General features: G+C 59.3%; 1 protein-coding gene and 1 long non-coding RNA gene across 2 annotated transcripts in view; one reads left to right on the top strand and one right to left on the bottom strand.

The window, feature by feature from the left end:
• The window catches only part of MACROD1 (mono-ADP ribosylhydrolase 1), a 149,714-nt gene that overhangs the window by 5,135 nt on the left and 117,589 nt on the right, over positions 1 to 26,990 (bottom strand). The window contains 1 exon segment of the mRNA XM_035701724.2: positions 8,497 to 8,526. Within this exon segment, the coding sequence (XP_035557617.1) occupies positions 8,497 to 8,526 (30 nt within the window).
• Positions 22,401 to 25,361, top strand: LOC118351374 (uncharacterized). Its single transcript, XR_004806732.2, has 2 exons — positions 22,401 to 23,199; positions 24,514 to 25,361. It is a non-coding gene; the product is annotated as an uncharacterized LOC118351374 (long non-coding RNA).

Genomic DNA, 26,990 nt, shown 5'->3' with positions numbered 1-26,990 from the left:
GGAGGACACCCAGACAGGGCAGGGGCTGGAGTCAGGCCCTCTCAGCGCTGGCAAAGGCGGGCGGCAGGCAGGCTCCTATGGGGGCCATTTGCCAAGGCGCTGAGGATATGTTGGCCGCTATTAGGGTGCTGTAATATTCATGAAGGGAAGATTAGATATTTAAATTTATTCAGCAATAAATGCGTCTCAGTAGGGGAGCATTCCTCATGCTAAACAAACAAGCAAGCAGGGACTAATTAATTATTTACAGGAACAAGAGGATGCCCGTGGCCTGGGGGAGAGGGGGGCTGCTGTGTCTCTGCCAGGGGGCAAGAGACCCTAAGGGGCGCTGGGCCTGGACCCCATCCTCCCACTTCCCCATCCCCCTCTGCCACCCTGGGGGTCTCATCCCCCCCAACCCCGTGTGCCCCCTCTGGGATTTCTTTCCCTGGAAACCCCGACTATAAGCCTGCAGGTGGCTTTGGGCAACTCCCCCTCCCTGTCCCCACCTCTACAGAGTAATGGCACCTCCCTCCCCATTTGGCGTGAACACTCAGTGAGACACTGCACTTTATCATACTGTCCTCCATGTCACCTGTTTTCGATGGGGAGACTAAGGCACAGTCACCGCCTCTGTAGGCAGATGGCAGCTCAGCCATCAGGTTCTGGGGGGCCTCCTTTGCCTGAGGGACAGAAATGCTGCCGCCACCCGGTGGAGATGTCACTGAGAAAGCCCTGGGCAGACAGGGCTGGGGCGGCAGGGGGTGAGCTTGAAGCCTGAGGGGGCTGGGAAAAGGGTGCACCTCCTGAGCGCAGGAAGGCTCCTGGGTGTGGGCCCCAGAGACCACTCTCTGCCCAGACCTCTCCCCCAGTCCAGCCTGGCGAGAGGCCCCCACCCCAGCCACCCTGGTGTTGCCTGCAGCTGTTGCCTGGGCCTCAGCCCCCCTGCAGAGAGACCCCAAATGCCAGGGATGAGAGGGGCCTGGCCCCACTAGTAGGATGGGGAAACTGAGTCCCCAAGAGGGTACCAGCTAGGTCGGGGCAGATGCCTAAGCCACTGGGAAGCCTCCAAGCCCTGAATCCTGTAGAAGACAAGCCCGGTCATGAAGCCCAGATAGGATGACCCACCCCAGGGACCTCGTGCCCCCTCCTCCCTCTGTCCACTCTACACTCCCACCTCTGCTCTCCGGTCTCCTCCCTGGCCCCAGTTGAGCCTTGGGAGGCTCAACCTCACGGGGTGCCCCTTTGCCAGGACCACCTTTGACCTCTGCCCACACCCTCCCAGTCACTTGCGCAATCACCAAACTGGTGCTAGCCCCAGCTCTGTGAGGCTCACCCTACTGGGGGAGACAGCCCACCCTCGCAGTGCCAAGGCAGGTGGGCACCCCAGGGAGGAGATGGATGGACAACAACTCCACGATGTGATGTGAAATTCATTACGGGGTGAGATCAACTCCTTAAATGGGGATTTGAAAACATTAGGGCTTCATTATGTACACAATGGCAGCGCCTCATTCATCATGCAAAAATCACTCCCGTTATTAAAAATCCCCATGGCAGCTGCAGGCAGGGGCCTGGCGGCATCTTGCCTGCCGTGGGTGGGGTGCGGGCCCGGGGGCCCTAGGCTGGAGCCCCTCCAGAGGCCCGAGACCCTTGTCCCTCCCAGGGCCTGTGCGGGGTAGGGGTGGGGAGCACAGTTCCCTCCAGGGGCTTGGTGCCTCAGTTTTGTAATCTGCAAAATGGAAATGTTGATGGTACACCCCAGGGTGCTGTGGTGACGGTACCCAGGATCCTGCAGGAGAGGCTCCAGGACGCCTGGCTCCGAGGCCCGGGTGCTCAGGACAGCTGCTCGCACCGCCATCACCAGCTGAGCGAGGGCAGGAAGGTCAGGGCCTTTCCTCAGGGGAGGAAGCCTCATTCCCTTGCTCTTAAAACCTCCCATGACTCCCACGAGTCCATGAAATAGAATCTTCCAGCCCAAGCAAGGCTGGGGTTCCCTCCAGTTCCCACCTTAGATGCCAGGCCTCTGCATCTCTCCCACCTGCGCAGTTGGCGGGGAGGGGGGTGCTGCAGGGTGGTGGGGCTCTGCCTCGGTGCTGCAAGCCATGAGTTGGGAGAAAACATAGCTGGACGCCAGGGAAGGGAGGTGGGAGTCAGTGGGCCTTGTTTCGCAGCTGGGAAGGCTCCCCTGAGGAGGTGGCATCGGAACAGAGCCTGAGCGGGCCCTGAGAAAACGCTGTGGCTTCAGGAAGCTGGGGGAGGAGGGCTCAGGCCAGGACTGGGGGGCCACAGGGATAGTTGGGGTGGGCAGAGGGCAAGGAGGGGGAAGGGAAGGGGAGGCTGCATCTGCAGAAGCGGTGGAGGAAGCTAGAGATGCTGCTGCTGCTGCCGGGGGAGATTTGAGCAGGGATGCTGTGGCCTGGGACCTGGGTGTGCAGGGGCTGGCGGGGGGCTTTGCTCTTCCCCACCAGATGCTCCTGCCCCGTCTGCTCAGCTCAGGCTAGAGGGCCCCCTCCCCTGCACAGCCTACCCTGCTCCTCCACCCCTTGGCACACAGTGGGGCTCCAGACTAGCTTGGGGACTGGGTGCTCGGCCCTGGGGCCGCTGCTTCCCCCGAGCCCAGCCCAGGCTGCCCGCTGAGCCCAGCCTTGGCTGTGGCCACCAGCAGCCACTGGGCACAAGAGGAGGCCTGGATGTTTCCGTGGCTTTGCTGATGCCCCAGACCTGCCGGGCTCTGAGCAGAGGAGGGTCCGGAGAGCAGGAGAGAGCAGGGAGGGGGAAGAGACAATGGGAGGAGGGGAAACAAAGAGTGGGTACCTGAGTGAGAGAATTGGGGAGCAGCCCAGAGATGCTGTGCAGGTGGGAGAGACAGAGCAGAGGCAGAGAGAGACAGAGACGGACAGAGACAGAAAGGAAAAGTGAGAGACAGAAGGAGAAAGGAAAGGGGGTGGTGCCACAGCCCCCACCAGGGCCTTGGATCTGTGTGGGGGGGGGGAGGGAGGGAGGGGGGGTGGGCCAAGCGCCACGGGGTCTGCTCCAGCCGAGGGGCCACACACACACACAGGTGCTCGGGCCAGGGGAACAAGGGCCCTGGGCAGAGCTGGCCCACAAACAGGTTCCATGAGCACCTGTGACCAGGGGATGGACAGACAGACACCCTGTGCGTGACTGGCGGGAGGGTAGTCTGGTGGGGGAGGCGGCTGGTACTTAGATAACCTCACAGACGGGAGTGTGGCTATCATGGTGACAGAATGCCAGCCCAGGAGGGGCAGGGCCCGCCGGGTGCCAGCACCCAGGACAGTGGCAGAACATGGCGAGTCCTCAGCTAACACAGCAGGAGGGTGACGGTTGGGGGGCTGCCCTGCCAGGGAGGGAACTAGGCGGGGCGGTGGCGGGGGGAGGGCAGGGGAGCCTTGGGCCCAGGAGCAGCACGTGCAAAGGCCCTGTGCCAGGTGAGGGCTGTGGCAGAAGCCGCACCACCCTGGCCTCTCTCAGGTAGGAGAGACCCCGGGCCTGGGCGGGGGAGCCGGGGCGCGGGGTGGGCTGTGGGCCTGGGGCAGGGCGCGGAGAGGACCTGGCTGGGCCCTGCCTGACCCCAGCCCGCCCAGCCCTCGGGACAGGCCCTTGGGGAGCCGGCCGTGCGGGCGGGATGGTGGCCGCGTGAGCCGAAGGCGGCCCTGAATTAATCTGTCACTAAAGCTTGGCCATGGCAGGCGCAGTCATGATTTAGATGAATAATTGAAACGCTCCGATACATTTATTATCCCTTTAGTGCAAAAGTGGCAGAGAAAGACGAGGGGTAATTGAAAAAGAGCGCACAAAGCTCCGCGAGAAAGCTGACTCCTTATCGCCGAGTAAACATTTCAGTCCTAATAAACAGGAGAGACACGAGTCAGGGCCCTGTCGATCCCCATCCTGATTTAGGGCCCGCCTCCCTTCTTACCATATAATGGGAGCAGGGCCTGCCTTTAAAAAAATGTCTATGGAGCCAGTGAAAGTCTCTCCAGCAGGTAGGAGGGAGGCAGATGAGCAGGGTGCCCCCCATCTCTGGATCTGGGGGTCTAGCGGGGAGGCAGTTCCAGCCCATCGGGTCCCCACCCCATCTCCCCCAGCACCCTCCACCTGCCAGGCCTCTCTATCCCTCTATCCCTCTGCACCCGTTGAACTCCTATTCATCCTTCAGGGCTGGAGTCAGATGTCCCTTTTGCTGGGAAGCCTCCTACCAGACTGGGTCTCTTTGAGGGCAGAGCCCGTCCTGGGTCCCCACCATTGCCCACGCTCAGAGAGAGCCCTGGGGAGGGATGAAGGGGAGGGGGAGGAGGGGGGCTTCCCAGAGACTCACTGTGTGGCCAGAACCACCTACCCTGGCCCCGGGGCCCAGTGGGGACCCAGCCCTACAGTGAGACTGGCCCAAGAGTCCTGGACTCGTTGGATTAAGTGTTTTGGCCCCAGTAGCCCATGGGGCTCTCACTGAGGGCAGGGTTGCCACAGACTGACTCCCTCTCCTGCTCCTGAGGGGTCGCAATCCCCCTGCACCTGGAACCACCACACACACACTCATCTAACAACTAACTGGGCTGCTTCACCAATGCCCTGCAGGTTGGGCCCCAGGCCTCCTCCTTCTTTTTTTTTTTTTTTTTTTAAGATTTTATTTATTTACTCATGAGAGACACAGAGAGAGAGAGGCAGAGACACAGGCAGAGGGAGAAGCAGGCTCCCTGCAAGGAGCCAGATGTGGGACTCGATCCTGGATCCCAGAATCATGCCCTGGGCCAAAGGCAGATGCTCAACCGCTGAGCCACCCAGGCGTCCCCCCAGGCCTCCTTCTGAGCCATAGCTGCCCTCCCCGCAACCCTGCCCCCCATTACTGCCTGCGGTCCCTCCCCCACCCCCAGTGCAGGGCTGTTGGACCTGGGTGCCAGATCTCCAGGCAGTGCCCCGCATACAGAGGGTGCAACGATCCACCCACCCCATAAACCGGCTTGGAAAGCCCTAGAACCGGTCCCTGAGGAGAGTGCATTCTAGTGCACTCTAGTGGGGAGACAAGCAACAGGAATAAACAGAATACAAGTCCACGAAAAGGGGATCAGTGCTATGGAAAAAGCTATAGAGCAGGTAAGGGTCAGCACAGCTTACAGTGGCTGGGGCAGGCCACTCCTGGCTGATGCATGGTGGGTAGGTGATAGGTGGGTGAGGGGGAGATGGATGGATGGGTGGGTGGGAGGTACATTGTTGGATGGGGAAGGAAGGAGGATGGGTAAAGGAGTAGATGGATGGGTGTGGGAGGAGTATATGGGTGGAGGGGGAGAGAGTATATGGGTAGGGGTTAGATAGATGAATGGAGGGCAGATGGATGAGTAGAGGGGATAGGTGGAGAGGTGGGGGGTAGGTGGATGGGTGGAGGGGGGGTGGAGGGGGGCAGGTGGATGGGTGGTGATAGGAGGGTAGGGAGTGGGTAGAGGCCTGAACCCCTGTGGGGTTGGACTCAGGAAAAGAGAGAGAAACCTCAGGTGACCCCATGGGAAGACAGAGCTCAGTCAGAGTAGACCCGGATGGGGACCTGGGCCACCGAGTCTCAGGCTGCTCCTGCCTGTGGCTCCCACCCAGGCAGCTGGCAGGGAATGGGAGTGGTAAGGCTGGAGGGACCAACAGGTGGTAGGGGGCACAGGTGGCAGACATGAGGGCAGAGGACATCTCAGAGGTCTGGGGCCATCTCTATTCCAGCCCTAGGCAGGCAGCAGACAGCCCCAGCCTCACTGCTACCACTGTCCCCTCCCTGCCACCTCCACCTTGTTCCAATGACATTAGCAGAGTGACAGCCCCAGTGAGCACTCGCAGTTGCTCCATAAATCTTGGGCGGCGTTAAAAGGCTAGACTCCAGGCCCACTTCCTCCTGGGTCCTTGCCTGCCCCATCCATCTCTGTATCAGACAGGTAGCCCTTGGGACCTGCTCCAGTCTCCTCTCCCCACCGCAGTGCTGCCGGAAGGGGGGCTGGAGGACCCCTCTCTAGACCTCCCTACTCAGTCTGGCAAGAGCAGGTGCCCTTTGACCTCCCAGAGCGAGGTCCTGCCTAAAACCTCAGAGGCTCCCACTGCCCTCCCCAGCAAGTCCTTCACGGAACACATAAGGCCACCCTGCCTTTCTGTAGTTTTTTCATTCATTCAACAAACGTTTTTTTAAAATATTTTATTTATTTATTCATGAGAGACATGGAGTGAAAGGCAGAGACACAGGCAGAGGGAGAAGCAGGCTCCATGCAGGGAGCCCGATGTGGGACTCGATCCCAGGTCTCCAGGATCACACCTGGAGCCGAAGGCAGATGTTCAACCGCTGAGCCACCCAGGCATCCCTCATTCAACAACCATTTAATTGAGCACCTAGTATAGGAGCCAGACCCAGTTCCAGCTGCTGGAGATCCAGTATGGCCCTGTGGGCCTTTGCTCTCAGTGGGAACTCAGAGGATCCACAGTGACCATAATGGGTGAGTTACACAGCACGTGCAGCTCTGAGAGACAGAGGCACTAGGGCAGGCTGGGGAGGAGGGTTCTGGGCTGAGGGAGCAGCCTGTGCCCAGGCCTGAGAAGGAGAGGCAGGGTGGCTGGTGCTCAGTGAGGGAGTCTGGCAGGTGGCCGGGCTCCTGGTGGGCCTCAGTAGGCCCCAGTAGGAACCTGGCCTTGGCTCTGAGCGAGGGGAGAGCCCTGGCAGAGCTCTGAGCAGGAGAGGGTGATGGCCTGACTTAAGGTTTGTTTTTTATTATTATTATTATTTTTTTTTTTTGACTTTAGGTTTAAAAGGCCAGTGCCACGCCTGGGTGGTGCAGGGGTTGAGCGTCTGCCTTCAGCTCAGGGCGTGATTCCAGGGTCTGGGGATCGAGTCCCACATTGGGTTTCCCCGCAGGGAGCCTGCTTCTTCCTCTGCCTGTGTCTCTGCCTCTTTGTGTGTCTCTCGTGAATAAATAAATAAAATCTTAAAAAAAAAAAAAAAAACATAACAAAAGGCCCACACCTTTTTGTGGTCCTTTGTCTCCCAGAACTGAACGGCTAACAATCCAGCTCCCTATGGGGTCTGGGAGGCTCCCGCCTCATCTCCTGCCTCCTTTCCCGTGACTGGGCTGCCGCTCCCATTTCCCTCGTCTCCCCAGATGCCCCACGTTCTCCCTCACTTCCAGCCGTCACCTGTGCTGTCCCCATCCCTGGACCCCTGCCCACTGCTCTGCCGCTGTCCACCCATCCCTCAGGTCCCAGCATAGGCACCCCTTCCTTCCAGGAGCACTGGGCCCCCACCGCGCAGAGCACCCTGGATGGTCTCATCTGGACCCCTGGACCGTGAGCCCGGGGAGGGCAGGGACCAGGCCCCTGTGGTCCAGCACCCAGCTCAGGGCCCTGCACGCAGGATGGGGCTCAGTCCCTGGGGGTGAATGAACAGGAGGCTGGGCCGCGTCAGATCAGCTGCGGCTGCGGAGGCCTCCCGCAGGGACAGGCTTCAGAAGGTTCTAGCTGGGCCCCAGCCCCGGCCAAGCCCCGCATTCTGTGAGGCCTCCCGGACAGCTCTGACCTCCACAGGGACAGGGAGGAGAATCTCACCAGCCACAGACCCCCGCCCCCCACGCGTCCTGCATCCCGCTGGTCACCGACAGCTCTTAGCGCTGCTTTTATTTATTCCTGACCTTAATGCTCCTTTTATTTTTCCCCCTTTTAAAACCTGGCCTGGGCCCCGCCACTGCCACTGTAAACACGGCCCCCGGGATTTATCCGACGGCGCATTAACCCCTGGCCCGCGGCTCACCAATCACGTTGCTGCCTGTGCAGACAGCGGGCAGCCCAGCCAGCGGGGACGGGGACCAGGCCGGGCCGCCGAGCCTGCCCGGGGGGGACTGGCCAGCGGAGGCCCCCACTGGGGACATGGCGCTGCCCCCACCCTGCCCCTGCCGACCATATGGGCGGTATCCCTGGAGGCCCGGCGCACCCTAACCTCCCACCTCTGTTCCCCTGGTCCTGCCGGAATCCCTGCCTCGGGGGGGTCACGGACAGGGAGCTCACGCCTGCTCAGAGCCCTCCGGGCCTTTGTGAGGCCTTGTCCCGGCAGTGCAGTGGCCCTCCGAGGCTGGGGAGCAGATTGTCCTCCCCTTCCAGGTGGGAACACTGGCGCCAGAGGGCCCAGCTTTTCCTACCACACCTGCAGCCCCCAGTCCTGGGCCCAGTCCCTTTTAACCCTCAAGTGTCCCCCCGCTTCCGCCCAGTTGCAGGCCAGGAGGCCTCTCTTCAGAGGGTGGGGCCCTGCAGGTGGCCCAGCAGCCAGGGAGTCAAGTCTGCCACCATGGGCTCCAGCTTGTCCCCAGTGATGGCAGGCCAGGCCAGGCTGAGCGGTGGGTGCACGGTGGGGGCCACGGGCAAGGCTGCAGAGGTGGGGGGGGGTGCACAAGGAGGCCCAGAGGGGAGAAGCAGCCGTGGCTGGAGAGACTTCAGGAACCTACCCCCCTGAGCCCGAGTCCCGCACCACGGACAGGGTCCACTTACCACCGCCACCTCCGAGCAGGGAGCTGTTGGCTGCAAGAGAGAGAGAGAGAGAGAGAGAGAGGCTAGTCAGCTGGGTGGGCCAGCAGCATGTGGGGAGGGGAGGTGGGGGTGCTGGCAGCTGGGCCAGAGCACAGGGGTACCCGGGTCTTCAGACTCTGGGCACAGGGTCTTCTGTGAGGCAGGTGCAGATAAAGGGGGGTGGGGGAGGCCGGGACTTCCTCTCCTGCCGAGGCTCCTGATGGGCCTGGGGTTTGCAGGGTGGCAGGGGCCCAGCTGCCCACCCCAGAAACAGCTGAGGGCAGGGGCTGGGGGGGCAGAAGACCTGTAGCCACGTGCATCCCCTCATTCATTCATTCTGATGACCCGATGTTTCCCGAGGCCCATCTGTGTCAGGCCTGTCCCTGCCCTAGGAGCTCATGGGCTGTGGAGCGGCACAACCAGAAGCCGCTAGAAAACAATCTGTGCACCTGTGCTGAGTACTGTCCAGGGAATGAGTGTGTATGAGGGTGCATGAGCCTGTGAACCGGGGCGGGGGGCACCCAACAGATGACAGGGACCATGTGTGACATAGGGGCCACATTCTGGGGCAGAACGGTGAGGGCATGCAGCCCTGGGACAGGACCAAACGTGGTTCAAGAGACGGGTGACCTGAACCACGTTGCTCTGTGCCTCAGTTTCCCCCGGAGAGAACAGAGCATCTCTTGGTGTGAAAGTCGAGGGAGAGAGGGAGGGATCCTCGGCTCCTCCAGCCCCCCGCCCCCTCTCTGGACTGGAGCAGGACTGCTGGCTGCTGGGGCCAACCTGTCCGTCTCACTCTGCCTGGCCGGCTGCCTCCCCTGCTTCCGCACGGGGCTCATGTGAGGGCAAAGTGAAGCTGGCAGCCTCTCCGCCGGCCTGTCAGGGCCGTGCAGGTCAGTGCCCCTCACCAGCCAGGGCTGCAGCTTCTGGCCACGCAGTCGCATCTGTGTTAACTGCTGGTGCTCATCAGGGTAAGCGATGGGCGAGATGGGGCAGGTGCTGCCCAGGTGGGGAGACCAGCTGTGCCTCGGCCCCCTCTAGCCCCAGGAGTCCCGGCTCCGGGGCAGGGCCTGCCACTCCTCCATTGCTCCCGCACCCCACCTACCTCAGGGGTCTGGAGGAGGGACACGGAGCAGAGCCCAGGCCAGGAGTGGGGCCCCTTCCGGGCTGGCTAGGCTGCCCACCTAGGGTGCTGCGCAGACGTGGACCTGCTAAGTGGTGTCGGGCGGCTCCGAGTGGCTGGTCTCCCAGAGCTGACAGCTCTTCGCTTGGGGAATAATTAATTCCACAGCCTGAAAACCCAGGGCTGCAAGTTGCCACGTTACTTGCAAGATTAATACAAGCAGCTAATTAAGATGGAGAGGCGAGGAGCGGCTGGGCGCTCCCAGAGCAGAGCTGGGGGCTGCAGGGAATGTGGGAGGAGGGAGAGCTGAGCAGGCGGCAAGGCAGCCGGGCACTGGGGCCCAAGCATGAGAAGAACCAGCGAGACACCCAGGCAGATGCAGGCATGCCCAAAGGAGCCGGCTCCCAGACGGCTCTGGGTGAGGCCGCTGCCCCAGGAAAGCATGCTTCCACGTCTGTGGACTGCCTGCTTTGCACCAAGGATGCCACTTCCTATCATAACAAAGCCACAGGGGAGGTGCTATGGCTCCCACTTTATAGACAAGGAACCTGAGGCTGGAGGTTGAGTTGCATAGTGACAGTGGCAGGATCAGAACAGGGTCTGACTCTAGTCAAGCCACAGAGCGGGCTGACCTTAAGGCACGGAGGCTGCTCTCCCCCTGGCAAGGGCTGGGGCCTGACTCTTCCACACAGTAGGCCCTTCCAATGCAGTCTGGACCCAACCCCTAGCCCAAGGGTTGGGCTGCAGAGAGGAGGGGCTGGACACGTGGACGACCCTGTCCTGGAGCCAACAGGGGAGGCCTGGGCACCTTGGGTTGGCCCAGAGCAGTCCTGGCAGCTGTCGGAAGCTGCCCTCCGTGGCCTGTCCCCCCCACCCCCCACCTCTCTCTTAATTAACACCAGCCACAAACGAGCTGGCTCCTGCTCACAGAAGGCTCGGTGCCAAACGTGCTGGCAGTGAGCCTTGAAGGGGCGGGAGGGGAAGGGGCGCTGACCTGCTGTTCTGTAGGCCCCTGTTGGTAAGGGACCAACCCCCACCTGCCTGGCATCCCTTGGACCCCACCGTGTGCAGATCCGCCTAGGTCAAGGGACTGGGGTGAACGGCTCCGATGTCCACCAGGCCGGGAACATCCAGGGGCTGACAAGGAAGGTGGCCCCTGGGCAGAAAGGACTCGCCAGGCTGAGCCAGGGGAAGGGTGGGCCGGGTGGCCAGCCGGTGTTACCTGCCCCAGGCGGGAAGAGGTGGGCAGGGCTGGCACTCGGGCTGTCTTGGGCTGCCCCGAAGATCTGGTCACTGGCTTGTCTCCAAGCTCAGCGAGTGTCCTAGGAGGCTGGTCTGCAGTGTCTGCTTCCTGTAGCCCATGGGGTTGACAGTCTCAAGGGAAGCGTCACAAGCCAGCAGTCTGCACCCAGCTCTACCCTCCTCTTTCTCCTGAGCCCCTGTGTGGCCCCTTCCCCTGGGAGCCTGGCCATAGAGTACCCCCCTTAAAGCTGCCCAAGACACTCGCAGCTGGGCCAGGCTGCTCGAGGGAATGGCCTGGAGACTTGGGGAGAAAGGGAAGCACAAAGGGGAGCAACCCATCTGCCCATCCAGAGCAGGGTGGTTCCAGGCCTGCCTGTTCCCCAGGCCAGGGCCGGCTCTCCCCCACCCCAGACGCCTGCTCGAGTCTCCAGCTCCTTCCCCTTCTGCTGTTCCCACCAGGCTCCCTTCAGTTTGGCTTAAGCTCTAAATCACACTGGTCATTAGCCCATTTTTCAGAGGAGGAGATAGGCTCACAGAGGGATGGGGGAGGGGAGGCACTGGACCCACGATGGCTGCGGCTGGTTGTCCGTGTGCTCCTCCTCCTCCTTCTTTTTTTTTTTTTTTTTTTTTTTTTTGCTCCTCCTCTTTCTTCTTCAATATTTTATTTTTCTAAGTAATCTCTACACGCACCATGGAGCTCGAACTCACAACCCCGAGATCAAGAGTCGCACATTCCACTGACTGAGCCAACCAGGCGCCCCAGTCAGCATCCTCCTTCAACCCTACACGCTCCCTGTGTCTGAAAATGTTTGTGATGTGCGTGGTGATGGGCAAGGAGCTGCAGGCCGTGGAGGCAGGCACTGGGCTTCCAAGGAAGCCCCTGTTTGTGACCTGGCCCCACCCAAGGGACCCCCCCATGGCCCAGCAAAGCAGGGGTCTCTGAGCTCCTGAGGGGCTGAGTGAGCTGAGCTTAGACCTCGTTTGCCCTGGGACCGAGGGAAGGGGCCTGGGCCTGTTCTGGCTTGGGTGGGGGTGAGGGTGGGTGTGGGGGCACGCAGGTTCCTCGGCCAGAGCATGCATACACCCTGGGAGCCATGGGGGTCTGTTCCCAATCTTTTCACCCTGTGGGCTTGCTGGTCCCCAGGCAGGTGAGGTGGTCCCATCCTGCCCCATCCCCCAGTCGCAGACATGCCTGCACCATGCTCTACTGGACATGATTAACTGGCTCTGAGCCTCAGTGCCGGGCCTGTGACCTCAGGGTGGAAATGAGGTCCATACCCCTCAATGCCAGTCATTGTCAAATCCTCTGTCCCCTGACAGGGCCCTCTGGGCCTCTGGGGACATTGCTCCCTTCCTCCACACATTCTGCCTCCCTTCCCTGCCCCTCTGCATGGCCCCCATGCCACCTTCCCCTGCTTCACACCTTCTCAGGTCTGGAGTACCTCCTCTGGGGGAACCCCCTTCGCCACCCCCGCCCCACAGTAGCATCCTGCGGGCAGCGGGGGGTGGGGGGTGGCTCCCCAGTTAATGCCCCAGCATCCATAGCCTGGGGCTTCAGGGGCTGGCGTGAAGTCACTGCGGAGGGAAGGGGAGATGACCAGACCCCTGGTGCTTGGCCACTGTCATTATAGGTCAGAGGAGGCCCCAGGCAACAGCTGCTGGACCTGGCTGGCCCCTCTTCACTCTCCACACAGAACACTTTAATCATGTGCCAGCCACTTGCCACGTGCCACCAAGTATGTAGAGACACAGTCCCTGGGCCTCAGGAGCTCCTGGCCCTAAACGGGGTAGGTGAGGGAGGTACGAGATCCGGTAAAGCCCGGAGACTGGGAGGGCTTCACAGAGGAGGTGGCATTTGAGCTGAGGCTTGTGGGAGGCAGTAGCCCACCTTTGGAGGACAACAAGGCACGCAGGGCGGGGAGAGGCAGGGCAGGCAGTGTGTGAGGGCCTCCGGAGTCTGAGCATCTCCTTGGGCAGGAGGAGGAGCTGCAGGGGTCAGAGGAGCACTCTGCAGGGGAAGGAAGGCTGAGGTTGGCTCTGCCTGCTGCTCAGCAGGCTGGAGGGAGGGGGCGGTGGGGGGCAGCTCGGAGGCTCTGGGCACACAGGTGCCTCTTCCTCTTCTACCTGCCCCCACTACCCACCCCTCCTGTCCCTGCCAGGCAGCACCTCGTTAAAAGAATGGCCCCGGCTTTGAGGGTTGAGCAGGGCAGAGTGGGCCTGTGCCTGGGGCCCATAATGTTTTTAGTAACCCACTAAAGCATAATTTTTTTTTTTTAGATTTTATTTATTTATTTATTTAAATATTTTATTTATTTATTCATGAGAGACACAGAGAAAGAGGCAGAGACACAGGCAGAGGGAGAAGCAGGCTCCATGCAGGGAGCCCGACGTGGGACTTGATCCCCAGACCCCAGGATCACGCCCCGGGCCGAAGGCGGGTGCTCAACCATGGAGCCACCCAGGGATCCCAACATAATTTCTTTTAAAATCAGAAATGGAGGGGTGCTTGGGTGGCTCAGGTCGGTTGAATGCCCAGTTCTTGGTTTCGGCTCAGGTCATGATCTCAGGGTCATGGGATGGAGGCCCGCCTCTGCGGAGTGAGACATGGGGTGATTGAAAGTCTCTCCCTCTGCCCCTCCTCCCCCTCGGGCATGTGCAAGTGTGCGTTCCCTCTCTCTCAAATTAATAATCTTTAAAAAAATTAGAAATAAAATCAGAAGAGTAAATGAAGTTTTAGTTTGAAATTATTTTTAGTATATAACGTTAATACTTTTTGTGTTTATGCCAACAAAGTCATGAAATCAGCTTCTAACATACATTTTTTTGTTTGTTATTAATTGTTCTATGTATTTAAGTGATCCTCTGTCTAACATATTTTGATAGAGAAAGGGCCCATGGTGGCAGAAGCGCCCGGGCCGAGGCTGGGTAAGCTCCAACTCACGCTGACTTCCTTAACCCTCACCCTGTGTGGAAGGCATGTCACCAACCCATTTTACAGCCGAGAGCTGAGCCATAGAGAACAATCTTCTCATAAGGCAAATTTGAGCATATTCTGTTTTACCCTCAGTTTCCTGACGAAACCCTCCCAAAGCTCTCCTTTGCTCCCAGGATAAAGAACTGGCCCCTATGGGTGCCTGGTTAGCTCAGTCAGTAGACGTGTGACTCTCAATCTATGGGTTGTGAGTTCAAGCCCTACGTTGGGGATAGAGTTTACTTAAAAAAAAACTGGCCACTAGCGTGGAGCATCCTGACTCCTCCCCTCCACCTCTTCCTTCATCTCCCCCTCAGCCACACTCCAGGTCCTCAAACTCCATGTCCTCCAGCCCCAGGGCCTTTGCGTGGGCTGGTACCTCTGCCTGGAGGAGACCCTTACATCCCCCACCCCTAGAGCCAGCCTTCAGGCGTGCACCCAGCTATCTGTGGGCTCCTGGGGGCAGTAAATCACTGTCTCCAGCATCACTGCCTGGGTCAGTGCTTGCTACTTGGCCTCCCAATGCTGTGTCTGTCATTCCTACTTGTCCCCAGCTCCCAGCACAGGGCCCCGTACGCAGCAGGTGACCACCAACAATTTACTGAATGAACCACCAGGTTAGGGGCTATGCCCAGAGTCACTTGGTGAGGCCATCCAGGGGTCTGCCCGGCTCTGCAGCCCAGGCTCTCACCCACCAAGACCTGCAGAAGAGCCTACCCTAGGGGCCCTCGGGAGGCAGGACCTGGCTTGGGGTGTGTGTGTATGCTGGGGATGCGGCGGGTCCAAGGACAGTGGCAGGAGGCCATGCAGGAGCTGCCCAGGCTCTTCCCTGACAAATCTGCCAGGCCAGGATGTGGGAGGAGAGGGGGCATTGTGTGGGGGCTGGGTGCTGGAGAGGAGACCCAGTGACCTGAGGAAAGCGCTGAGCAGGTTACTGGGCCGGGGAGAGGCTGGGTGAACAGGCGCAGCGGTGACTTTGAGCCCGTCACAGCCCCTCTGCGTGCTGAGGCTGCTGCTATCGCTGCCATGTGCCCTGCCCGCTGCTCCCAACACCTTGTCCTGGCCTCCTCCAATGCCTGAGAGACCTCCAGCCAGTCTCAGGGAGGTGGGGGCTGCTCCCCTCAATCCCCCAGCCCCTGGGCCGGGCCTATTCCCTTCCACCCCTCCTCAGGAGGCTGGATCTCAGCCTTCTATCATTTGGCAAATACACGTCCAGCCCTTACTATGTGCCAGGCTCTGGGGCACAGCTGGGCAAGGCGCTGCTGGCACAGAGCTCATTATCCAGGAGGCAGACAGTAGAAACAACAGAACAAGAATAAACTTGAACAAGGATTACCACTTGTGTCTGCGGTTGTGAAGGGAGGAGGGAGTGGCTGACCAGCAGCAGGGCTGCAGGGGTGGGGCGATCTGGAAGGAGTCAAGGATCTGCTGAACAGAAGGATCCAGCTGTGAGGGACACACCCCAAGGCTGGGGATGGCCCATGAAAAGGTCCTGAGGCAGAGTGAGGAGGCCACTTTGGTTGAAGCGGAGTGAGTGGGGGAAGGAAGTAGGAGAGAAGGTCAGAGGCGATGAGGGAAGAGCAGCTCCTGGCAGACAAGATTGGTGGGGGGACCTGCTGGCTACTGCATTGCCGGGTGACCCCTCCCAGGCCTGGAGAGGGAGCAGGAACCTCCCCCAATGCCTGCACATCTTCCAACACCCCGGTTCCACTGCAGCTACCCCTGTCCTGGCTGAGACCCTGCTGCCCCTTGCCCGCACCCCAGTCTGGCAGGGCACCTGGTGCCTCCAAGCTGATGGGTTGACTGACCGGTAGCCCCAGCCCTGCCAAGAGGTTTAGGGGAGTGGGCTGCATTCTTGGGACATCAGCCCCATGGCCTGCCCGCACTTCTTACGGCCTGAGGTGGGTATCGTGTTACTTGAGGGTGACTTGTTTAAAATATGCTTTAGATTAGAAACGTCCCACAGATGGAATAAAATGTGACATGTGCTCAATTTCTGAAGATAAAACAAGAGACTTCAAAGGCATCTCAAGCTGTGAAAGCAGTTGCTGTGTTTGATAGACTCTGTCCCCCAGGCCAAGGTCACTGTCCTGTGAGGTGGGGCTGCCTGGGGGTGGGGGATGTGAGGCTCCCTGGACATTCCCCAGGCTGGGGGGCAGGGCCTTATGGGGCTGGGGCCTCACATCAGCACCACCTGCAGGAGACCTCTGCTGATCACCTCAACATATATGGACATATGGACACCCACTGCTTCCCGCCCTATTTACAGATGGGGAAACTGAGGCACAGATTTGTGCAAGGCTGCCTCCCTTAGCAGGGGGAGCTACCATCCTTCTGCTTTGCAACTCCTGGTCCTGAAACCCCTAGCTGTGATTTTGCGCTACCCACTGGGGCCTCGGGGTTCCTCATCTATGGGTTAGAGAGGTCAGGTAATCGAGGCCCTTGTGGGGCATAGATTATATAGTTTAAAATGGCCATAAAACTGGGCGCCTGGCTGGCTCAGTGGGAAAAGCATGATTCTTGATCTCAGGGTTTTTAAGGTCGAGTCCCACATCAGGTGGAGAGATTATTTAAAAATAAAATCTAAAAAAAATGCCTGTCAAACTGTTATGTCCTCAGGGCCTCACAGTGGCAGCAGGTACGGGGTCCCGGGTCAGCCAGGGAGAAGGGGGTCAGCCTGCTGACGGGCTGGATTAATAATTTCAACAGCAGCGTCTTCCCATCAAGTGCTTCCTAGGGAGAGCCACAGAGACCTTGCAGCATGCGCAGCTCCCTTCTCCACATGGGGAAACTGAGGCTCAGATAAGTGTGTGGCCCAAGGCCACACAGGTTAGGGCAGTGGAGAGGGGGTTTCAATCCTGTTGGTCCGACTGGAGCCTGGGCCACTAAGTACCCCACTCAGCCAGATCTGGTCTGTTTGCTGAGGACTGAGCCCCCACTCCATCTTCTCTGAGAGGAACCCTGAGATCCTCTAAATCTGTTGAGAGCTGTACGCAGCCACGCCCCCACTTCTAGGGTCTCCCTCTCCCCTGTGTCAGGCCCCCTTCACCGCAGAGCCTCTGGAACCTTGGCCAGGCCCCCCTCAGCCCTGCCCCACCCACACCATCCTACTCGGTGGCCCTCCCCCAGGCCTCTGCCTACAAAACCCACCCAGTTGGTCATTTAAACTCAAAGCAGGTGCCCTGGCTGTGGTTCTCCAGGGCTTGGGCCTCTCCTTTGTCCCCCTTCTGCCTGGGTTTCTTGGCCCTGCCCCTGGAGACCCAACCTCCCAGTCATCCGCCCCCCTAGCAGCACCCCAAACCCTTGGAGCCTCAATGTCCCTCAACAGTCTCCAAGTCCCATCCCCAGGCGACTTCCACTTATTGGTGTTTTGTTATACAAGAAATTCATGTTGATTGCTCAAAATTGGATAATATACATAAACAAAAAGCAAAAGAAAGTGAATCACCCATTAGCTCATCACACAGATGATGCTAGCCCCTGTCCGTATTTGCCTGTAGGACCTCTTTAAAGAAAAACAAAAATTAGTTACTAATGCATTTATTGAGCAAATTCTCTATGCCAGGCACTGGGCCAAGTGTTTCCAGTGGATCCTTTCATCTTTCCCTCCCCTGAGAGCCCATGAGAGGGTACTATTATTTTTCCCACTTTACAGATGAGGAAAGGGAGTCTGTGCAAGGCTGCATGACTTGCCCAAGGCCACGCAGCTGGTAGGCGGGGGAGCCGGGGTTTGAATGAAGCGGGAGTTATTTTCCAGGGGATGCAGCGCTGGGACCCAGCTGCCTGCCGGGCCTCCCCTCCCCCAGGAGCCAGGGGGCCAGAGCTCACAGAGCGCCATTAGCATAACCATGAGCATCCCTGAAACCCAATTACCAGGAGATGGCTTGGGCCCCAGCCAGCCGGGTGCAGGCTCCGTCTCAGCAGGAATGAGGGGCTGGGGCCCAGGGGAGTGCTGGCTGGCGGGTGGGAGAGTGGAGAGCAGGCAAAATGTCCCGGGTGGGGGAGGAGCGGGGGGCCCTAACTTCGCTGCTGGGATCCGCGGGAGTATGTCCCCAAGACAGCCCTGACCCCTCTGCTCAGCCTCAGCTGGACAGGCCTCAGGGTCACAGGTTCCTCCTCCACCCTCAGCTTGCTGGGTGACCCCAGGCAGCCTCTTGCTCTCTCTGAGCTTCACTTTTCTCTTCTAGAGAAAAACTAGGTTTACTGGAGCAGAACACAAACCATGGGCCCGGCGGAGAGGAGAAAAGAGTGTCGGCGCTCAGCAGCCAGGCAGACTGGTTCTATTTCTTTCTTTTTTTTATTAAAGGATACTTTTTAGAGATTTTATTTATTTACTCATGAGAGATACAGAGTGAGAGAGAGGCAGATACACAGGCAGAGGGAGAAGCAGGCTCCATGCAGGGAGCCTGATGTGGGACTCGATCCCGGGTCTCCAGGATCACGCCCTGGGCTGACACTAAACCGCTGAGCCACCCGGGCTGCCCTATTTCTAACATTGCTGGTACGCCTGGCCACCATCTGCACCCTGCTGGCTGCGCCTCTCCCGCCCCACCCCTCCTGTCCACCCTTTTCAGCAACTGATCCTTTTTTTCTTTTTTTAAGATTTTTATTTATTTATTCATGAGAGACACTCAGAGAGAGAGAGAGAGAGGCAGAGACACAGGCAGAGGGAGAAGCAGGCTCCATCAGGGAGCCCGATGTGGGACTCGATCTGGGAACTCCAGGATCAGGCCCTGGGCTGAAGGCAGACACTCAACCGCTGAGGTACTCAGGCGTCCCTGTGTCTTAGTTTTATATAAAAAGGGGAGCTTCTGGGATTGGCTGCTATGGTTCCCTGGGACGCTGGGGGGGTTAATCCAGGCAGGCCCGCGCTGCTCTAGCTGGTCCCTTTCGGCTGCTGTGTAATAGGCTGGGCGGGGGCTGGCCGACCTCAGCCACCCGTCCTCCTACTGACCAACAGTCAAGAACACCCAGTTCTCTCTATAGTAGCATCTTGCACACTCCCTGCATGCACGTGTGCTGCAAGTTCACGTGCCTCGGAGTGGGACTGTGGGGCTGTGGTATATGCACATCTTTAACTTTACTAGTTATTGCCAAATTGCTCTCCAAAGTGGTTGTTCAGATGATCGTTTTAAAATATAAATTAGATCATGTCATTTTCCTCCTTAAAACTCTCAAATAGCTTCCTATTACACCTAGAATAAAATCCATATTCCTCTCCATGAATACATGGCTGCATACCACACTCTGCACACCACCTGCCACCGTGTCCTGACCTTTTATCTCTTCCTTGAATAGTCTGGTTCTTCTATGCTCCAGGGCCTTTGCATATACCGCTCCCTCTGCCTGGCACGGTCTTTCAGCTCTTTCCAGACTGGCTTCTTATCTTTCAAGTCTCAATGAAAGTGTCACCTCCGCTAAGAGGCCTCCTCTGACCACCCAGCCAAATCACCTTTGTTTATTTTGGAGACTACACCTTGGTCCCATAAATGATCTTGTCTTTAAATCTGTTTACTGGTTTTGTTACCAGCATGGCAGCCTATGGGAGATGACCTAGTCTGCCTTGTTCATTCCTGTACCCCAGAAGCCAGCACAGACCTGTCACCAAAGAGCTTCTCTTAGTATCATTCATTCACTCAACAGAGATTGATTTGACCCCTGGTCATAAAGTCTGGAAGGATGAATGAGCTCCGTGTGTTAGGGAGGGTGAGTTGTGGGTGAGGCAGTTCTGCAGAGGGCAGTGGGGTCAAGTTGAGGGCAGAGGGTCAGCCAGACCCAGGGGTCTGTGATCCATCTCCCATGGTGGGGAGCCATGCAGGTGCTGGAGCTTGGAGCAGTGGGGTCAGGATGGCACTTGAGAAAGACCCTCCTCAGAGCTGAGGTAGGGAAGATTGGAGGGTAGACCTGGAGGGAGGAGCGGGAAAGGGTTGGGGGAGGATGGGGGTGGCTGAGGATGAGTTGATAGAGGGCCAGGAGAGGTAATACTGAACCCACAGGGACCAATTAGAGGACCATGGGAAACAGGACTGGATTGGGCACAGGATCAGCTTCCAAATGTGGTGCAATCTGGTCAATGGAAGGAGCACTTGTGTGTGAGGAAATGGTGGGGGGCTGGGGCCCCCACCCTCCTGACCCCTCCACCCTCCACCATTGCAGGAAGCCAGGAGGCAGTTCTCCCCATGATTTCAGAGAGGGTGCAGACATCCAGAGGCTCCTCCTTGGATCCCGGCAAGGCACCCTCAGTCTAGCCCAGCTCCTCCATGCACAGAATGGAAAAATGAGGCCCTTAAAGGAAGGGAATGAGAAGAAGACCACACGGCTGACTCCTTACCCTCGGTGCTTTCTGGAATATTAGATTCTGTACTGGGGCCAAACAAACATTCCCTTCTCAGAAGAGAGGCAGCCACCACTTGCTCCACAGAGAATTTAAGTTAGACACTAGGAGGGGCTTCCCCAGAAATTTTACCCACCGGACACAGCTGGTCCGGCTGCTTCCTTTGCTGTCTGTGCCTCTCAGGACCCAGGCTGGGGAGGGAGCTTCTTCAAGGCCCTTAGCAACGAGGAGGCAGTTCTGTGTGGCTCTAAAACAAGTGTTCCTGGGATGCCTAGGTGAGCATCTGCCGTAAGCTCAGGTTGTGATCCCAGGGTCCTGGGATTGAGTCCTGCATCAGGCTCCCCACAGGGAACCTGCTTCTCCCTCTGCCTATGTCTCTGCCTCTCTCTGTGTGTCCCTCATGAATGAATAAATAAAATCTAAAATCTAAATCAATCAATCAATCAATCAATCAATCAATCAATCGAGTGCTCCTTTGGCAGGGGTGCCAGGAGGCCCACGGGCAGGGTCGAGTGGGGTAGGGGTGAGGAGTCCTAGGTCTTAACCCATCCCAGACCCTGAGGGTTGGGGAGCTGGGGGCGCCCTCTGCCCTGTAGGCCTCAGGGTGGCCATCTCCCTGCCCCACCCCAGGGCCTCGTCCTCTGGGGATAAGATAGGACCCCAGCCTGGCTCCTGCCCTGGCAAGCCTCAGATCCCTGGGGCTGAGCACCCCTCCTCCCTGACCTCCTGCTCTCCCAGCTGGGGCTCCACTCCTAGGAGGGAAGAGAGGAGGAGGGAATGGGAGCAGCCTAGCTGTAGCAGCCATTGGTATGCGAGGCCGTGCCTCAGCCCCTCCAAAGCCCAGCCTTTCTGCTCAGCTCTTTAAGAATCCCTCCTCGCAGCTTGGTGGTTGCTGGGCAACGCCCCCTCCCTCCCCCAAAGCCCGAGGCTGGCACCCTCCCCCTTTCCTCTCTCCCCCTGCTCGAGCTTCTTCTAGCACCCCATCCCAGCAGTGTACTTAGCTTGGAACCTGCCAGGCTCCGCTGCACCTGTGCGTGGCAGGTGAGGGAGCCCTGGACCACCAGGACTCGGGGAGGGAGACCCTGAGCTTAGGACATCCCATCTGCACACTCTCCCTGGCACCTACCCACATTATTTTCAGTGTCTTGAGTTGCCCAGAGGTGTTGGAGCCTGTTGGAAAGACAGAGAGGACCCAAGAGGAAGGAGCCAGAAGCTGTCTGAGTCCCCAAGGAGGTGGCCTGCTGGGGCATCAGGCCCCAGGAGCCTCTGTGTGGTGTAGACAGAAGCAGTAAACTTGGACTGGCAGGGATGGGGGTGGGGGTGAGGGGTGGATGGGGAGGAAGAAGGAGGTGAAGAGGAGGACAGAGTTTGGAGCCCCTGCAGGGTGTCAGGAGAGGTACAGTGGTCGTGAGGGGCGTCACTGGAGGCAAGGGCCCTAGCAGGAGTGTCTGAGGCTCCAAACTCCAAATCCTAGGTGAGAGTTCTCCCACCCATTCATCTTCCACCTGCCATCCCCTTCTCCTCCTCAGGCCCTCAGGCTCCCCTGAATCTTGCCAAGATGCCTTCCTAATCAAGCCTGCATTTCTAGCCTCACCTCTGCTTCCCCTCTTCACGACCCTCTGTGCCCAGCACCATCCGCCCCACCACACCTTGGCACATATCATTCCCTCCACCTGGACTGTCCTTCAGGACACAATTCACTTCTCCCTTCCTGAACTTGAGATGTGTGTAACAGGTGAATGATAGCCAGAGTCCAGAAATGCTCAAATCACCATAAAAAGCATTACCTCTGCTGGGAATAATGGCTGGGGAGGGAGGGAGTGAGGGAGAAGCAGCCCCGCATGTCTGGCAGAGATGAGGGGTGGGGGGGCGGTGATGTCATTTGTGGGGAGAAGACGAGGCTCCCAAGGGAGAGCAGGGTCATGAGAGACAGGCCTGCTCAGTGGTCCTGCCAGGGCTGGGCAGGGTGGGCTGGCTCGCCACCCTCAGCCCCTCTGCCCAGTTGGCTGGAAGCGTGTCTGGCCCCCTCCGAACCCCCTGGAACCATCATCTTGGGGCAGTCGCCAGTTTGACAAATGACAGTTGGCCTTGGGCAGCTCTGTCACCCTTGCCTTGCCGGGCTGTTTTCAGTTAGCCTGAGGCTTATTTCACGTGGTATTCATTCACTTGTGCAGCAACACCTGACTGCTCTCCAGACAGCGACAGCGACAGGGACCGCGGCAGGGCAGGTGCTGGGGACACAGAGGGACTCGGGTGGGCCCAGGCGGTGCCCTCAAGCTGCTCACAGTCTGCTGCGGGAGGCGGACGCTGACAAAACCCACATCGTGGAAAGATCTCCCACTGTCTTATGTACCACGTACCATGAAGGAAGCAAACCGGCGGCCACACGGGCTGCAGAGACGCTAGGGTCCCCGTGGATGAAAAAGCCAGGCCCACAGATCGCAGGTGATCACCGACTGGGCTAAAGCGCACACGTGGAGAAGCTGGAGAAGTTGAACGAACGGGGCCGCCTCATTAGGCAAGAGGCCGGGGGAGGCCACTCCCAGGGCAGGACTGGCAAGGCCTGGATAGAGACGTGAGCGGCACGGAAGAGCGCAGGCCAGGCGAGGAGGAAGGGAACCAGGGAACCGTGAGCTCCGCCGGGCCCCGGCTTCCCCCCGCCAGCTGCCCCGCAGGCCTTTCCTTGGCCCCTCGGGCTCCCCTTGCTGCCCACGCCACTTGTCGGCTTTGTCCTGCTTGCCTTGGCCTCCGCTCTGCCCACTCCCTGGAGCGCCCTCTCGGGGACTTCCTCCAGGCCGAGGCCTCGCCCTTGCTCCGCCCGAGCTCTGTCCGGGGCCCTGGGGCGCCCGCATCCCTCCTATGCATGGGGAGAAGCCCCGACCTCCCGACCTTCCGTGCTGTGCGGGATGGGGAGGTGAGAGCACCGCGGTGACGCTGACGGTGACTGGGGATCAGCGGCATCAGGACAGGGATTGGAGAAGTGAGAGAAGCTGAGGGGACTTTCTGGCGAGGCAGGTATGTATGTCGGGCCAGGTGTGCACAGGCAGCCGATCCGCAGGTTGGTGCCTGTGATGCAGGGAGACCTCGCAGGGCACGCTGGGCCATCACGAGGAGGGGCACACATACGGAAGACAGGCGGGACAGGTTTCCAGTGACTGTGACTCTGCTCCACCCCATTCAGGGGCCCCCAGACCCAGAGGACCATGGGGATCTTGGAGGGCAGTGATCTCTAAGACCAAGAATCCAGAGATGGGACAGAAAGTCCATTAGGAGGCCCTCCTGTTCCGGCTGGGGGCTGGAGGTCTGCCCCTCCCTGAAGATGCTGCCCAAGCAGTGGCCAGTGGGGGAAGCTGAGTCTGTCTTTCAGGAGGCTGGCTGACTCCCAAGGTCATGTCCTCTGAACATCTGCTCTCTGCCCTCTCAGCAGCGCTGACCCCCAACCACTAGCCCGTGGGCCTTCATTCCTGGGCACCCAGGACAAAGCCTGGGGCTGAAGGGTTCCTAGTAACGTTCACGGCCCGCCAATGGGGCCACTCTGTTCCCCACAAGAATCAGGCCAACCCTTCCCCTAGCTTCAGCCCAGAACAGGCCCAAACAGGACCAAGGCTGGTTCATCCTGGGGTGACAACAGTCTAACCATGGTGAGTCCCACTGCCGCGGCTTCAAGCTATACAAAGCACTCTCCTCTTGTCACCTCATTGGACCATCACCATAGCCCTCCAAGGTCTGTGATGACCCCACGAAGATAAGAAAACTGAGGAACAGAGATAATGTCCAGGGTCACCAGTGGGTAAGTGGTGAGGCAGGGAGCAGATTCCAGGTCTAGGGACTCCTGAGAGGACAGGCAGGAGGCAGGAGGCAGGGGTGCTTCTGGCAGGGCCAGGGTGACCTTGACTGTCCAGTGTAGGGCCCGCCACACCTGGCTGCAGATGCTGCCCGGGTTATTGCCGCCCTGGGAGTACAGGAGCCCGGGCTTGGCGAGCCCAAGGTTGAAGCCACAAATCGTCCCTGGGTGACTCGTGCTGCCTTCTACTGAGGGCATGTCTGAGAGCGCGGTTCCAAGCAAATTCAGCCCTTGGGGATCGGGGCCCCATCCCCCTGCACCACTGGAGCCCCACAACACATGGTTGGGGGGGCTTAGGAAACTTCTGTTGAGTGAACAAGTGATCCTGCTGAATCTCATAACTGATGGTGCCCCTGCTGCATTTACACTCCCTCCCTGGCACCCTACTCCTCTGAAGATAAAGGCCAGACCCCCCCCCCCCCAGGCTTGTTCAAAGCCCTGCACTCCCAGGGCTGGCTGATGTCTCACTTCATCTTCCACCACAGCCCCTTGCCTCCTCCTCCCAGCTCCAGCCAACACCTCTTGATCTCCAAGCCCCAGGCTCTTTCATGTCATAGGCCCTGGGAGCAAAGGTAGACGGAGCTTCTGGTATCTGCCCAGAACATTCCTCTGGACCCTCCAAGACCTCGCTCAGGAGCCACCTCTTCTGGAAAGCCGTCCTTGGATGAGCCGGTGTTATGGGCTCATGTGGTGACTGAGTCTGTTTCCACAAGATCCTGCTAAGCCGTCACTGTCTAGGTGACCATCCCTCCTGCTGGATTTCCAGCTCGGCCAGGGCAAGGTCCAGCACGGCGATTCACCTTTGGTCTCTGGTGCCTCAAAAGTGACCAGCGCACAGTGGATCTCCATCAATATTCCCTGAACTCTGTGCAGCCACCAGGCACGGCTGAGCAAGTTACGGTACATCAGCTCGGTGGAATATCATGCAACCATTAGAACCGCAATTATGAAGATGATATTTGGAGATCTAACTGCAACATATACAGCTATAGCCATCCCATCCAGTCCACTCTGAGGCAGTGAGTGGAAGGGGTCCCTCCTCCAAATGATTCGGTTTAGAAGAGGGGTGCATAATTCCTGAGCAACATGCTCAGTGCCCTGATGGAGGGACGACAGAGCCCCAGGGCTCCCCATCCATCTGGGGGTCTGGGGTGGTGGAACAGAAACCACAGCTCTGTAAAAATTACAGCCGACCGTGCACGGACAAGCCTGGAAGGGAGCAGAGGAACGGGGGCTGTTGACGCCACAGGGTGGTGGCATTGTGGATGATTTTTCTTCCCCTTATTGTTGGTTTAATGTTGTTTGGGCAATAAATAAAAATTGGGAGAAAAAATAGCTGTTTGGTGAATTGAGTAGAAAGCAATAGAAGGAAGAGAGGGAGTTAAGGGAAAAGAAATGAGAAGGGAGAGAGAGGTGAGGGGGAGAGGCCAGAAGGGCAAAGGCAGGGGTGCTCACCTGAAGACAGAAGGGAAGGCCTCACTCTGCTCCCCGGCTGAGAGTGAGAGGGATGGGGGATGGGAGAGCACCGGAGAAGGGGAGACAGGGGAGAGAGGGGCTGCATCCCTCATCCCATCCCTCATGCCTTGAAGAGACCTTCCCCCAGGGAGAATCTGGGAGGGCATCCCAGACTAGGGGGGGCCTGGCTAAGCCTGCAAGGACAGCAAAGAAAGGAGAGTGATGGGCTCCTGGAGGCATCCAACACAGGCTTGGATTTGGGACAGTGGGTGGGAGACATGGTGATGGGTCTTGGGGGAGGGATCCCAGCCAGATTGTGGGGAGTCTGGGCCCGGACCTGAGAGCAGTGGGGCCTCGTCTGGGCAGAGGCAGGGATCCGCTCAGAGCAATCCTCCAGGGACATGGATGGCAGAACGGGATAGCTAGGCTGGGTGACAAGGTCTGGCCAGGCCTGAGGCTGGGCAGGCAGGGTTCCTTAGCATCCTACAGAATGCCAAGAGCACTTGGACTTTTCCAGGCTAAGAGGAGGGAGGCCTGGTCCACCACCCCACAGCCACACACCAGACCCCACACACAACAGGTGCAGACATTTCCTGAGTCCCTGAAGAGTGCCAGGCACTGCCTTCACTTTGCCATTCCAGGTCTCCTTCAAGCCTGGCAGGTACTCTTGGAGGTAGATTGCTAATGCTCCCATTTTACAGCAGAGGACACTGAGGTTGAGAGAGGTTAAGTAACCCGCTCAAGGTGACAATGGGCCAGGGAGGGGGAGGCAGGCTGGGGATCAGACTGGGGCAGTGCCCCACTAGGGCAGCTGGGTGGAGCCCCGCAGGGAGTAAGGATTGGGTGTTTAGAGGAAGGCGGGTGGGGGGGTCTCCGTGGGGAAGGGGCATGGGGGAAGCGGATACCTTGGCACAGAGTAGGCGGTGGCCTCCCGTTTGTGAATGAAAGCACCGGTGGACAGATGAATGAATGAATGAATGAACGAACGACTGGAACGGCGGATGAATGAGTGGGTGCAGGGAGGAGAGGTGCAGGGGGAGGCGGCACGCGAGGGAGAACCCCTTTCTCTGTCCCCCTCCCCGGAGCCGGAGGTTGGTTTTGGAAACCCCCTTCTCGCCCCGGGCGCGCTAGTGCCCCCACCTCCTCCCGCCAAGCCCCCTCCCCGCCCCCAGCCGTTTTAGCCGCGGGCAGGGGAGGAGGACGCGGAGGCCGTTTGTCCCCGGCTGGGCCCGAGTCCCCGCGCGGCGGCGTAGCCTCCCGCGCCGGGTCCCGCCGGCCAGTGCGCAGCGCGGCGCCCCCGCCCCCGCCCCGCGCCCGCCCCGCGCCCGCCCCGCCCTCTCCCCCACCCGGCCTGCCCCCTCCCCTCCCCTCCCTCCCCTCCCTCCCCCTCCCGCTCCGCGCCTGCACGCACTGCCCCCGCCGCCGCCGCCGCCGCGAGGGAAGAGGCGGCCGCGCAGCCTGGTTCCCCGCGCCCTGCTCGCCGCCGCCGCTCGCCCAAGCCCCGCTG

This window comes from Canis lupus, chromosome 18, assembly GCF_003254725.2.
Source record: "Canis lupus dingo isolate Sandy chromosome 18, ASM325472v2, whole genome shotgun sequence".
Classification (NCBI taxonomy): domain Eukaryota; kingdom Metazoa; phylum Chordata; class Mammalia; order Carnivora; family Canidae; genus Canis; species Canis lupus.
This window is presented reverse-complemented; position numbering and strand designations above follow the sequence as displayed.